This window comes from Equus przewalskii, chromosome 5 (assembly GCF_037783145.1).
Source record: "Equus przewalskii isolate Varuska chromosome 5, EquPr2, whole genome shotgun sequence".
NCBI classification, from domain to species: Eukaryota; Metazoa; Chordata; class Mammalia; order Perissodactyla; family Equidae; genus Equus; species Equus przewalskii.
Window position 1 is genome coordinate 778,498 of NC_091835.1, and position 15,809 is coordinate 794,306.

The following is a 15,809-nucleotide window of genomic DNA, read 5'->3' on the forward strand; positions in this document are numbered from 1 at the left end:
GCACCCTTTTTATCTATTTTATGTTTAATTCTGAACTTTATTCGTTAAAAATATTCATCTATGTTTGAAAAATGAGCTTTCAGAGATGTGAGAAGAAAGTAAAAATAAAAGAAAAAATTAACTCATCAGGATGTTTTAAATTATAAAATGAATTTAACAACTTGAAACAGATCTAATTCCAATTTAAAAAACCATTTTTGTACTCACATCAAAAGATACAAATAATTAATGCTGTTATTTGTTCCAAATTCAATGTCAAAATTAATAAAATGTTGCAAAACAATCTTTCCCACAAAAAATCTATTAGCATTAGTAAAAATATTCAAAATTTACTATCTAATTTTGGGGGAGGTATATAAAATCAAGAAATGTCAAATAGAGTTCAAATAGCTAAATACAAAGCAACAAACAAAAAAACCCAGACAGTTATCAAATAATTCAATGAATTAAGGAATTTAGAGAGTTATTATATAAATTTAGTAATATTGATTTGAATTGATCAGATGAGTGTAATCTTAGAACAAAGTGTATTTGATCTGTGGAAATACAGATATGAGCTTTAATAACCAAGGCATCATAATATTAAATGGTCAATAATGCAAGAGGCTAGAAGTTTATCTTAAAGAATATTAAACTTACTAGATTCATTATTTTCCTAAAATGCATGTCTAGCATCCCTGAAGCCCTTCCAGTTGATTACGGGAAGAAAGAAAGCTAGAATGAGAAATAAACTTTCCAAGCCTGATCCCAAATTTTTTTCCAGGCTACTTTACTTCAATTTTCCTCAATAAACTGGTAGAGTTAACAAGAAAAGAGATGATATGTATATTGCTTGATGCTTTGTATAAAAATTTTTTCCAAAAGTTTGAATTTCCCTGTCTGTGTATGTTTTATAGAAATGTCTGAACTTACTGTTTTCTCACTAAACTCCAGAAGTAAATGCAAATCTTAAAACAAAATGTTTTCAGCCATCAGTAATTATATGCTTAATATATAAGAGATCTTTTTAAAGTATAAAATGTGGTTTCCACCCTTACTAGGTGTTGAGTTATTAAGACTAATAGATAAATTAGCAAATCACATAGGACAAAATATGATTTAATGGTAAATGTTATGGCAGATTAAGTGCTGTAGGAGATCAATGAAACAGAATATTAATGAAAGTCAAAATAATCTAGAAAGACAAGATTTTCTTATTTCTGTTTCTAGCTTAAAAGAGGTGAACTTGCCAGTCAGCTCTTCTCAACAAAAAGTAAATCATTTACTAAATTTATCTACTATATTTTATTAAACTGAATTACTTCAAAAGCATTATAAATATAAAAATGGATAAATTTCTGGACTACTTTCAGAACACGTGCTTAATCATTCTTGTGGTTACAAGCATCAGTGATATAATGCTGACAAAGTTGCATGGCCCAACAAAAAGAACGTGGGTTTAAAGTCTCATACATGGACAAGATTCCTAGTCTACCACTTACTTGCCTTTTGGCCACGGGCAAGTGACTTAACCAAGGTGAGCCTGTTTCTTCTTAAGTAAAATAAATATAACAACAATTACCTCCCATAGTTGTTGAAAGGATTGAATAATATATCATATGTAAAATAAATAGCACAATGCCAGTCAGAAAACTAATATGTGCTCAATAACTATTAGCTCCCACATTCAAATATATTTCAAATATAGTGATAACAGAACACCCAAAGACTGGAATGCTCACTTTGCTTTACATTTTATCCTCACTATAAAAATTAATATAATACTGATCTTCTATTTATTAGTAAAAATTAATGTGCTGTTTCTAATTCTATAATGATTCTCATTCATCTTTGAGAATTTTATAAAAATGATGGACTTCCTCCTCCCAAAATACTATATACAAACATACACACACACACACAGAGTAGTTTGCATCAATTTAGAGATATTAACAGATTCCCTGACCCTGAAAGCTAGATTAAAAACTATGCTTTATCTGGCTATTTAAATAAAATTCAAATTAAATAAAAATTGAGGGGCCAGACTGTGGCATAGTGATTAAATTCGTGCACTCCACTTCAGCAGCCCAGGGTTCACAAGTTCAAATCCTGGGTGCAGATCTGGCACCACTCGTCAGGCCACACTGTGGCGGCATCCCACATAAAACAGAGGAAGATTGGGTCCAGCATGATGGCACAGTGGTTAAGTTCTCGTGCTCCACTTCAGCAGCCCAGGGTTCACCAGTTCGGATCCCTGGCGCAGATCTACACACCACTTATCAAGCCATGCTGTGGTAAGCGTCTCACATATAAAGGAGAGGAAGATGGGCATGGATGTTAGCTCAGGGCCAGTCTTCCTCAGCAAAAAGAGGAAGATTGGTGGGAGATGTTAGCTCAGGGCTAATCTTCCTCAAAAGAAAAAAAAAATAGAGGAAGATTGGCACAGATGTCAGCTCAGGGCCAATCCTCCTCACAAAAGAAAAACAAAGGAAAAACTCAGTTCCTCAGTTGCACTGGCCACATTTCAGGTGCTCAACAGCCACACGAGGTAGTGCCTAGTGGATAACACAGATATAGAACATTTCCATCATCTCAGAAACTTGCATCAGATAGAGCTGGAATGTTAACAAGGTTTGATAAGTAAAACTCTTTTTCTTTGTGTTTTTATTTTGCTTTTTTAAATATCTAGATATCCCTGTTTGAAGGAGATTCCCGAGAGGGTAAAGGCTGTGAATATTTGGCCCACAACTGAATCTCTAGGGTCCAGCACATAACAAGCATTCAATAACAAAAAAAATTAGCAGGTCAATTTATATGTACTCTCAACTGACAAACTCCTGAAGCCAATGAGGGCTCCCTATGTGAAGACTTCAAATTTTCTGAGTTTTAGCTATACATATTGGCTAGATCACTTAAGCAAAATTTTAAGCCTAGTCCATAGCCTATTGCATTCAAGAACAGAAAAAATGCTGCTAATTAGCTTTCATTATTCCTGGACAGAACAGTTGAGTAACTTATTTTTAAATAGTATGTATATATTCACACACAGTAGTTTAAAATATAGAATGTTTTAAAAATTCACCGAAGTCTTGTAACTTAAATATTATAGCATTAAGTTTTTAGAAAATCTATTTCCTTTCAACATATCTTGAAATCAAGACAAAATTGTTGCTATATACAGAACAGTAAAAGGTCTAATAATGATTTTGCACTTACACTGCCACATTTTTCCTAATGGTATATTCATCCAAATCGTCATCAGAGCTGCTATCAGTTGCATCAGAATCCAGACCCTCTTCAACATGAGACAACAGCCCTGTAGCAGACAGTGCAAATCTTTGGATTTCTGCAGCTGTACACTGTGCAAAGCCATTTTTTGTATCATTCCACAATTTATTCTCTGCAGTCAATATATTGACGTCTGGCTTAATTTCAGTGCATTTAGGTAAACTGTTCTCTAAAACTGTGGTAGGTTCATGAAAGATCTTCATTTTGGGGAGTTGATGTTTCATGGAAAATTTCATTTGCTGACCATAGTGCTTAACAACATGCTTTGCCAGGAGCATCTGCAGATGTTTCTGAGTTCTTCGAGCCTGGCTAAGTAAGACTTTCTGTTTGCTCACACAATGAAGTAAACGAGCATTCACTTCCTCCTCTTTCTCAGCAGCTGAGGAACTAGCAGGCACATTTGAGTGGCCAGGCCCCATTTTCTTTTGAGCACAGTGTAATAAACCCTTTTGAATCTCAGCATCAGTAACTTTACCCAAAAGTGCATTCTTTTGGTACCATTTACAGTTTTGCAGTTGCACATTAGTGTCTTTGGTTATATTTGAATCCAAAATAATTTGTACATCTGTCATGCACGGGCTTGTGGTATCTGACAGAGGTTCCTTTTTGATGAACTCTTCAGAATGAGAATGACAGATTTTACTGAGCTGAATGTTGCTGCCATTACACAGTATGTTTTTCAGCTTATTGCAGTTGGGTTCTCCTAATTTCTTTTGTTTATAATTCTCATTGTGTTTATTTAATGTAGAATTAGAACTCATTAAAAGAACTGTCTGATAGTGTTTTGAAGACTGAGGAGAGCCAAAATGTTTTAAATTCACAAAATTAGTGTTAAGGGTAGGTTCGGGAGTTGGAAATCCCAGCATCTGAGAGAAAGCATCTCCCTTTAGCTTTTCATCTACAGTTCTTGGACTTTCCACGCATAGCATCTTGTCAGACTCCATGGTACTTGGTAAAGATGAAAAGTAGATACCCTTTGTTGCTGCCTCCCTCAGAGCTGGGGTCATGGCGAATCCTGCAGATAATTACTGGAAACCTAAAATAATGTAAAAATAAATGATCAAATGTCTAGAAAAAAAGTTTTATCCTTATACTTTTTCCAAGGGCAACATTTTCAATGTTTCTGATCCATTCTGGTGAATGGAACCAAACTCCTCCTTTATTTCCCAACTCCTAACATTATCTCTGCTCTTTCCTAGCTTATAAGGAATTCAACAAGGACTAAACTATTCTTTGCTCTAACTGTGAGCCTAATACTCCATACTCCAATTAGTTGCACGCAACCTAGCACAATAAATGTGAGACAAATATGTTTGGATGTAATTACATCTCAAGATTCCAATTTTTTGGACAATGTTTAGTGAGAGTCAAAAGAAAAAATTCCAACCTGGAATCTGGGACTAATACTTAAAAATGTGACTCAATCTCATACTTTCAGCCAAAAGCAAGAATTATTTATCTGTATAAAATATAACAAGTTGCTCAAAATCTCCACATCTCAATTTAAACTTCACAATCTGAACCGTATTAATAACAATAACTAAAATATGCTAAATAACGAAAATATGCTAAATAACGTAAGAGAACTGAACTACAAACAAAAAGGACATAATTTCACAGCCCTTAAAAATAATGTGATAGTGAAGGGGCCGGCCCAGTGGCGCAGCAGTTAAGTTTGCACATTCCACTTCGGCGGCCCGGGGTTCGCCAGTTCGGATCCCTGGTGTGGACACAGCACCACTTGGTAAGCCATGCTGTGGTAGGCATCCCACATATAAACTAGAGGGAGATGGGCACGGATGTGAGCTCAGGGACAATCTTCCTCAGCAAAAAGAGGAGGATTGGCAGCAGTTAGCTCAGGGCTAATCTTCCTCAAAAAAAAAAAACAAATGTGATAGTGAAAACTCGCCTAACTGCAATGCGCAAAACTTACTCCTGAAAAAGCATCTGTAATCATTTTTTCCCTTCTCACAAACAGATAGTCATCAGTTATCCTTAGAAAAGCTGCTACCCTTGCCTGGAAAACAGTGGGGACTGTGACAGACGACTACTAAAGATTAATGTCACAATTAAACAAATTTCATCGTATTTTACCAAAAGAAAAAGTACAAAACAGTATATTCTGATTCATAGAAAAAGTTAATCCAGTACTATTGAAAACTATGAAGACTGAATGCTTAGTGAAAAAGTTTCATATCATTAACAATTATAAGTTTTTGAAGATATTTTGGAACCACTGTACTTCAAATTTTTGTTTCAACACACATAACAGTTAGTAGTTATTTAAATGGCCACACTCCCATATTGTATGTCCTCGGGTGCTAGCTGTAACTCTACATCCTTCGTTCCTATTTATAAACACAAAACCAAAAGCTGATTCTTTCCAAAGACAAACAAGAATGATCAAAAGGAAAAAAAGGCACAAAAATTTCTATGTAATTAAAAAAAACCATACACAGGGTTAAAAAAACGTGATGGGCTAGGAGACAATATCTGCGACATGTACAACAGACAAAGGATGAGTACTCCAGAATAGATAAAGAACCCACACAAATGGGGAAAGGATACAGCAGTCAAGCACTTCACAGATGAGGACATCCAGATGGTCATTAAACATATATACTCAGTCTCACAGCAATGAAGGAAATGTAGAGTAATAAAGAGACCAGTTTTCCAACCACCAAATTCAAGAATACTGTTTTAAGTCTGAAAATATCATTTATCATGGGAACGTAGATAAATAAGATTTCTCACATCTCTTTGGACTATAAATTGATTCAAGAATTTGACAATAATGTGGAAAATGTGTTTGTCACAGGTGCACAAGAGAGCAGTGTTTACAACAGCAAAACATTCTTTCAAAGCAACCTAGATATCTAACAATAAGAGAATGGATACTAAAATATGATGGAACACTATATAGCAGTTAAAAAAGAATGACATAGATCTCTATATATCAACATGGACACACCCTAGAAACAGTATAAAGTTAGAAAAAAAACACTTAAGAATATACATAGCATGGTATCATATAAATCAAATACAAACACAAAACCATACCATATATACACACAGTAATGTGTATTTGTGTTTACATGTTAATAAGAGTAAAAAATGAACCAGAAAAATATCCACCAAATTTGTAACAGTAGTTGCATCAGGTAAATTCCATGAAACAAAACTAAGACTGGCACTTTAAGAGTTGAGTTTTAACTACAAGTTTATTAATTGGGGGGAAAAGACTTAATGCAAAATGAACAAATGTTAACTGTTGTTAATTCTATGTGATAAAAATACAAATTTTTGCCTTCTTTACACTTTACTGCATAATGTCTCAAAAACAACTAGCGATTTCTGTATAATCCTCTCCCCAAATTCTGTATGTCTCAAAATGTATACAGTTTTATACAATGTCTCAAAAATAATAAATCCTATAAACCAGATTTTCATTTATCTTAAATCCAAAAAGAAAACCAGGAAAACAAAAATAATCAGATTATTGGGATTTACACATATATATATTTTACACTCTACTTTTATGAGAAATAGAAAAATAATTATAAAACAAAGTAGCACCGAGAATTCTTTTTTCAAGATTCAATCTGTCACTTGATTGACAGATTGACTATTATCTTCTAATCTATAAACATCTACAGTAGTATTCAGATAAGTCCATTGCTCTCTAAGGGAAACTGCCTTAATCATAGTTCTTGCTGATGAGGTGGTCATATTCAAAATACTAAACTCTGTCCCCTCCCTACCCACTTTCTCCCTCTCAAAAATGTGAACAGGGTGCTAATGAGATAATCAAAGTGGCTAGCAACAGGAGCAGAAGGTGAAATATCAGGAAGCAGGAGAATTCATCTTAGGCTCTAGATAAATTAAGATAAGGAAAAACTAAAAATAAGAGGTAGAGAAAAGCTACACAGATTGACAGTTACAAACTAGAGTTGGCAGCAAAAAGAGAAGGAAAAGAAATGTAGAGATTGAGAGTAGCTAAGGCACATTTATGGTAGAGAACTAGAATAAACATACACAAACTCTGGTGAGATCTCTAGGGCTTACTTGGTATGACAGGTAGCTTCTAAAAGGATCTTAATAATTCCCACCTCCTGGGTTTCATGCCCTCGTGTAACCCTCTCCTCCTGAGTGGAGATTGGATTTAGTGACTTGCTTCTAGCAAACAAGGCAGCAGAGGTGACGAGACGTCACTTCCGAGACCAGGTTACAGAGACTAAGCTTCCATCTTGTCACCCTATCTCACTCTCTCACTCAGGGATGCCAGGGGTCATGTTATGAGCTGGGAAGACCCACATGGCCAAGCACTAATGTCTCCAGCCAACAGACAGGAATAACCAAAAAAGCCTGCCAAAAGCCATGCAAGTGGTCTGAGAAGCACATCCTTCCCCAGCCAACCCTTCAGATGACTCCAGCCCCAGCCAACCCTTCAGATGACTCCAGACCCAGCCAATACCCTGACTGCTGCTGTGTGAGAAGCCTCGAGTCACAGGCACTCAGCTAAGCCACGTCTAGATTCCTGAGCCACAGAAATTCTGAAAGAAATGCTTTAAGTCATTAAATTTGAAGGCAGTTTGCTACACAGCAATAGATAACTAATACACTTGGATATGAAGACTTTTGGGTTCTAGTCTCTGGAAGGCCCAGCCATAGCACAGTTCCTATTCTAGGATTTCCATGAAGTTCTTCTGCACTCTATTCCCAAGTGTATCATTATAAAAAATCCTAGCCTGAAAGTCTCTTCACTTTGCAACCAAATGAGACGCATAAAAATAGATGCCTCCTGTAAATAAAAAAAGTTTTAATTATATTCATAGTTTTAGCATAAAACAGTGTATTTATTCCAACTTTTAAAATTATTTAAATACGTAATCATTGTGTACACCAACGTTTCCTAACTGATTACTCTACACTCGACCACTTCGGACAACCTCCTCCATATTATGTAAATGACTACTCTTGTCACTAACACTTCTAAGGACCTATGAAGGCTGGGATTTTTTACTATTTTGTGTACTATATCAACAACACGAAAAAGTATCTGACATACAGCAGGTGTTCAATGAATATCTGGTGAATAAATAAGTGGGTGCCGTTAAACTTAGATCCAAAGTCATCTGTACCATGGCCGAGAAAGGTCTACATCATCAGGTCCCTGACTACTTCGCCTTCTACAACTGTCTCCACTGGTTACCACACGGCAGAAACACAGGCCACTGTGCTATTCTTAACACACACCAGCAAGTCCCTGCTTCAGGGACTTTGTGCTTGCAATTCTCTCAGCCTGGAACAATTTTCCACAAATAAGATAGCTGGCTCCCTCACTTCATTCATTTTTCTGCTCTACAGTCATCACAGAGGCCTGCCTTGACCAACATATTGAAAATAGCTTTGGCCCCTCACATCACGGATCTCCACTCCTTCACACTGCTTTATTGTTTCTCGTAGCACTAAGCACTACCTGACATTTTATTACATTCTAGGGAGGAATACAGGTAAAGGGCAGAACTCTATTCTGTTCAATGTTCTAATCCCCAGCACTTAAAACAATGCCTGGTACACAATAATTGTCAGGTATTTGCTGACTGAATTAATAACCAAGTGAGTCATGATTTTTAAAGGTGTACCAGGATTTAGGTAGTAATAAGTAGTAACAATGCCTATTTCAATTATTATTTTTAAAATTAATGTTACAAACACAGCAACATATAGAAAGGATAATATATCACAACCAAGTATGGCTTATTGCATAAACACAAGACTGGTTCAACATTTAAAAAGTTAACTACTGAAATTCACCATATCAAACGACTAAAACAGAAAAAATATGATCTCAATAGATGAAGAAGAGGCATTCAACAAACTCCAGTAACCATTCGTGATTAGAAAAAAAAACTCAGCAAATTAGGAAAAGGAGGGAAACTGTTTAACCTAAAAAAGAGCAAATATACAAAAGCCTAGAGATCGCTTTATAATTAATGATGAAAGACTGAGTGCTTCTGCCCTAGGATTGGAAATGAGGTAAGATGTCTGTTTTTACCACTCCTATTCATCATCATACTGAAGGTCCTAGCCAGTACAACAGTCGAAAATAGAAATAAAAAACTACACAGATTGGAAAGTAAAAAGTAAAACCGTGTCTGTTCACAGATGATATGACTTGCTACACAGAAAAATCCCAAGAAATCTATAAAAAAGGCTCCTAGGTCAGCCGGCCTGGTAGCATAGTGGTTAAGTTAGTGCACTCCACTTCGGCGGCCCGGGGTTTGCAGGTTCGGATCCCAGGCATGGACCTACACACTGCTTATCAAATCATGCTGTGGCAGCATCCCATACACAAAATAGAGGAGGATTGGCATAGATGTTAGGTCAGGGACAATCTTCCTCACCAAAAAAAAAAAGAAGGAAAAAAGCTCACAGATCTAATATGATTACTAAGGCGGCAGACAGAAGGTCAAGAAACAACAATCACTTATATTTCCATATACCAGAAACAAAAAATTGGAAGTAGAAATTTGTAAAACAGTATTAATTCCAATAGCTCCAAAAATATGAAATACCTAGGTATAAATCTAAAAAATATGTGCAGGAACTATATCCTGAAAAAAAAAAACCAATGAAAAAGATCAAAGACCTAAATAAATAGAGTGATAAACTGTGTTCACTCGATTTTAGAGTGTTAGGGTTAGATTATTCAATATTATTACAATGTTAATTCTTCTCAAACTTGATCTATAGATTCAACACAATCCCAATCAAAATCTTGGCAGGATTTTTTGCTGATATCAACAACTGATTCAAAAATTTATACGAAAAGAGAAGAGAACTAAAATAGCAATAACAAAAAAAGAAGAAAGCTGAAGGACCCATACTACCTATCAACTTATGATAGTCAACTAAGTGCGGCACTGCTAAAAGAATGGACACATAGATCAATGTAAAGAATAGAGAGCTCCAAAACAGACTCACACAAACATGGTCAATTGACTTCTCACAACGCCGTAATGGCAATTCAATGTAGAAAGACTAGTTTTCTTAACAAATGATTCTGGAACAACAGGACATCCATATGCAAAAAACTGAGCCTTAACCCGTGCCACATACCATACATAAAAATGGTCACACCGATCAGAATGGATGATAGACCTAAATGTAAAACTTAAAACCATAAAATTTCTATAAAAAACGAAGCAAAAAAAATCTTTGTGATAGTGGGTTAGGCAAAGATCTTTTAGATATGACACCAAAAATATGACTCAAAAAAATTGATAAGTTGGACCTTCTCAAAAATAGAATAAATATTAAATAAAATAAATATTTAAAAATAATTTAAAACATAACAATTTGGGAGCCTTTGACATATATGCAGAAGACACATGTTCAGGAGTTGGTACAAATCAGATGTACATACTCCTGGAAGTCCCAGAATTTACCATTCAGGTTAACTCTCAATAATGGTTTTGACCTTTATATAGTTTTAAATTGTAATTATTATCAATCGTGTTTTATTTCACTTTCATTCATAATGGACTAGTTAGAGGCAGAATGCATAAGGAAAGGAATACTGATTTGAGAGAGCAAAATAATAACTGCAAATTTACTTCAAGATACCTCCATTAGTTCCATAAACTGTATTCCACATGATCGTAATTATTTTATAGCACTTACAGCTTCCTCCAGTATTTCAGAAGCCAATTTAAAAACCAAGACAGACTATCTAGCTACAAGTAAAGCCATCTGGTTTTCATTTGGGTATAAAGAGTATCCATACTGCAACATGTTATTTAAAGTGCTTCTGAATGGCAGCTGAAAACCTATTTCATCTTTTAGAAACAAAACAAACTAAAAATGTTTCAAAAATTTTTATGGAAATAAAACAGTTGACTTCTTTTAAAGCAGAAAATGAAGAAATGGCCAACACTGAATCATAAATGTAGTTTTGTCTATTTTTGGAAGAAGCAAGACTTTAACCTCCATTTGATATATATTCAATCTAAAACCAAACATTCAACAATTCAGTTAACACATACTTATTGAGCAACATGTAACAGACACTATCCTAAACACTAGAAAGATGGTGGTGAACATGAAAAATAAGGTTTCCCTTCTCACAGAGCTTACATTCTAGCTAATGGTAGTATAGAATTAATATACAAATAAGAAAATATCAACTAAATAACGGTTACAGAGTGTTTTCATAAAAAGTAAACAAAAGAAAGTGATAGAGCATGACTACATTGGGGCAGGAGTTAATTTAGATTTGTAGATGAAGGAATGCCTCTGTGCTGACGACATCTGCTCTGAGACCTGAAATGACAATAAAAATCTAACCAAGATTTGGGGTAAGAGCATTACAATGAAAACGGACAACTAACAAAGCTTTAGGGCAGGAATAAATTTGGTGTCTTTATGGAACTAAAATGACAAATACGTCTAGAACATAATGAGCCAGAGAGAAAGAGTACCAGGATACAAGATTAGAGATGGAATTGGGGTCCAAACCATGGACATTTTATGTAAGTCAAAGGAAAGCCAGTGAAGATAATGGATGAGAGAGTAACATGATCTGATTTACATTTTTTAAAAATGACTCTGGCTGTTTTGTAGAGAAAAGATTTGCATTGGAGAAAGAATGGAAACAGCTTCCAAGAACGGAAGGATGGAGACCAAGTAGGAAGCTACTGAAGTAATCTAAACTAGAGACGGTACTGGCAGCTTGGACTAGGGAGGAAGCAGTAGAAATAAAAATGGCGAATCTAGGGAATGTTTCAAGGTAGAGCTGACAAAACTTTTGACAGATTTTGTGGGGTTAAGGTCAAGAAAGCAATCAAGTATGACTCCTACATTGTTTTGCTTGAGCAACTGAGTGGTCAGTGGTGTTATTGTCTGAAACGGGGCAGACCTGGGAGACAGAAAGTTGAAAGAGAAAAATAAAAAGTTCTGTTTGGCATACGTTGTGTCTGAAGTGCCTACTAGCCAGCCAACCAAGTGGAGGCAGTTGGATAAACAAGCCTAGAGTTTAAGCAAGAAGTCACAGTTAGAGATGTTATTTGGGGGAGTCACTGGCATATAAATAGTATTTAAAGCCAAAGGTCTAGAAGAATTTACTGAGGGAGAGAGTATAAGCAAAGAAGAGAAGGGAGCCCAGGATCAAGCCCTGAGGATCACTCACATTTATTTGGGCAAAGGAGGAGGAGTTACAAAAGAAAAAGAGCCCTACAGAGGACATGAACAGACATTTCTCAAAAGAAGATATGAATATGGCCAATAGACACATGAAAAGATGTTCATCATCGCTAATCATCACGGAAATGCAAATCAAAACTACACTAAGATATCACCTTACACCCGTTAGATTGGCAAAAACATCCACAACCAAGAGTGACAAATGTTGGAGAGGTTGTGGAGAAAAAGGAACCCTCATACACTGTTGGTGGGAATGCAAACTGGTACAGCCACTATGGAAAACAGTATGGAGAGTTCTCAAAAAGTTAAAAATAGAAATACCCTATGACCCAGCCATCCCATTACTGGGTATCTATCCTAAGAACCTGATATCAGAAATCTCAAGAGTCCGCTGCACCCCTATGTTCATCGCAGCATTATTTACAATAGCCAAGACGTGGAACCAGCCTACATGCCCAGAAACTGATGATTGGATAAAGAAGATGTGGTATATATACACAATGGAATACTACTCAGCCATAAAATAAGACAAAATTGGCCCATTCACAACAACGTGGATGGACCTCGAGGGTATTATGTTAAGCGAAATAAGCCAGTCAGAGAAAGACGAACTCTATATGACTCCACTCATAGGTGGAAATTAGTATATTGATAAGGAGATCTGATCAGTGGTTACCAGGGAAAAGGGGGGGTAGGGCGAGGGCACAGAGGGAGAAGTGGTGTACCCACAACATGACTAACAAAAATGTACAACTGAAATCTCACAAGGTTGTAATCTATCATAACATTAATAAAAAAAAAAAAAAAAGAAAGAAAAAGAGCCCTAAAAGGAGACTTAAAAAGTCCAGTCAGTGAGGTAGAAGAAAATTCCAGAGAGAGTGGAACTGAGATACCAAAGTGTTTAACAGTATACAGAGAAGACATCAAGAGCTAGTGAGGCCAAATAAAATGAGGTTAAAGAAATGAGAGATGATACATGGTTTTCTGAGAAATCTGTTGAAAAGTCTTGCTTTTTCTTAAAAGTTAAAGGAATATGCAACTCCAGCCCGTACTAGCCTTCCATGTGGGAGAAGGAAAACACCCAAAAACAGCCCCCTCTAGTCATCCTGTCCCACCTAAGAGGGGGGACAAATTGAGAAGCATTTGTGAAGTTCACAGTCCAGGGGCACAGGCAGGCTCTCTAAAAGACAGACCTAATCATCAGACTATAGAATGCTTCCCATACCCCCACATCTTACGAAAGGCCTATTTACCGGAGTTCCTTTTACCAAGCAAATTATGTCCCCTCTTTCAACAAGAAATTACAAGGCATACTAAAAGGCAAAGAACAGTTTCAAGAGACAGAGCAAGCATCAGAACCAGACTCAGATACGGCAGGAATGTCGGAATCCTCAGACTGTGAACCTAAAAGAACTTCAACAACAAATTATGATTAATTTACTAAAGGGTCTAACAGAAAAAGCAGACCACATATAAGAATAGACACATAATGTAAGCAGAGAGATAAAAATTCTAAGAAAGAATCAAAAAAGAATGCAGAAATCAGTAACACTGTAACAAAAATGAGAATACCTTTGATGGGCTCATTAGTCGACTGAACATGGCTGAGAAAAGAATCTCTGAGTTTGAGGATATGTCAATAGAAACTTCCAAAAGTGAAAAACAAACAGAAAAAAGACTGAAAAAAATGGAACAGAATATCCAAAAACTGTGAGCCAACTATAAAAGGTACTAACATACATACAATAGGAATACCAGAAGGTAAAGAGAGAAAAGAGCAGAAAAAGCATTTGAAGCAATGACTGAGAATTTCTCCAAGTTAATGTCAAACATTAAACCACAGAGGCAGGAAGTTCAGAGAACACCAAACAAGAGAAATGCCAAAAGTACATTAAATAGCATATTATCACTCAATAAATGAAGCACTGTATTAAAATTATATTACATGAAATTATAAATAATTAATGGTATACTTACAATTAGTTCACTTAAAAATTTTTACTAAAAATTATTTATCACATATTCTTCCCACTAGAATGAAAGCTGCACGATGGCAGGATTTCAATGTTTTCATTCATTGCTGTAGCCTAGAATACTGTTCAGCACTTAGCAGGCCCTTAATAAACACCTCTTCAATAAATACCATCCAAAATAATAAAATTATTTCAAACTTTCAAGGAAGGAGGTTCATGAGATATTTTATTGGGAAGAGTCTTAAGGCTAGGAAATGTTAGTAGAGAACACTGCTGTCCAACAGAAGTAGGACGTGAGCTACATGTGTAATTTTAAATTTGCTACCAGACATATTTTAAAAAGTAAAAAGAAACATATGAAATAAATTTCAATTTCATCGAACTCATTATGTACAAAATATTATTACTTCAACCTGTAATCAATATAAAAATCTTAATGAGATATTTTATGTTCTTTTGTATGTGTGCTAAGTCTCAAAATCCAGTGTTTATTTTACATTTAGCACAAACTCAACTTGGACTAGCCACATTTCAAGTGCTCAACAGTCACATGTGGTTAAAGACTATTGTTCTAGACAGCAGAAAGTGTAAAGTATATGGTCCCCATAAGTAAACAAGAACCAATCATTAACTAAAATATTTCAGTCCCCAAAGTTCTTACCCAAACATATTGTTTAGTATTTTGGGGCACCCATAATATTTTAGGTTATACAGAAAGAATATGGAAAACGAAAATCCTCAAAGAGCTAAGAAGCATCTTGATCTTCTTATGAATATTCAGTTTCTAATTACTTTGGTTCCTAATTATTCAGTTTCTAATTATGCACATAATTATGTGTAAAAAAAGTATTTGGATCTTAGCTAAATCTAAGAAATTTCTTTCTAGCTGCTGAAATACTGTACTTTACTTACTCCAGGCACCAGCATCATCTTTGATGATTACTTATTTCGAGATAATCAAGCAAAGTAGGTCCCTTCTTTCAAAGAGTTTAGTCTAATGATACAGAACTTCAAAGAACCCGGAACAGATAAAACTGAAAAAAAACTAAACTCCTTTTGGCCACAACATACAGAAACTAAAATATTAAGCTAACAAGATTTAACAAGCAAAACTGCAAGTTAAGAAACCAACCATATCACAACCCTGTCAAAGAAAACGAGATCATTTTGAATATCTGTCAAGAGGCAACAGTTGTAGATTATTCAAAAATCAATTCTATCTTCTGGGCATGATTTTCACTTTTACTAAAGTTTTTACTACAGGGTTTTCAAATTACATTCCAGTTTAACTCCAAATAAATAAATAATAATAATTCCATAGCACTTTAGCAGCCCAGAAATGTTTGGGGTGGCAAAAAAACAAAC

General features: G+C 35.4%; 1 protein-coding gene across 13 annotated transcripts in view; it reads right to left on the reverse strand.

The window, feature by feature from the left end:
- KANSL1L (KAT8 regulatory NSL complex subunit 1 like) overlaps window positions 1–15,809 on the reverse strand; it is a 137,346-nt gene that overhangs the window by 116,531 nt on the left and 5,006 nt on the right. For all 13 annotated transcript variants that reach the window (XM_070619818.1, XM_070619816.1, XM_070619815.1 and 10 more), the window contains exon 2: window positions 3,196–4,303. In XM_070619818.1, the coding sequence (XP_070475919.1) occupies window positions 3,196–4,274 (1,079 nt within the window). In that variant the 5' untranslated portion in view covers window positions 4,275–4,303. The remainder of the gene's footprint in view (window positions 1–3,195; window positions 4,304–15,809) is intronic.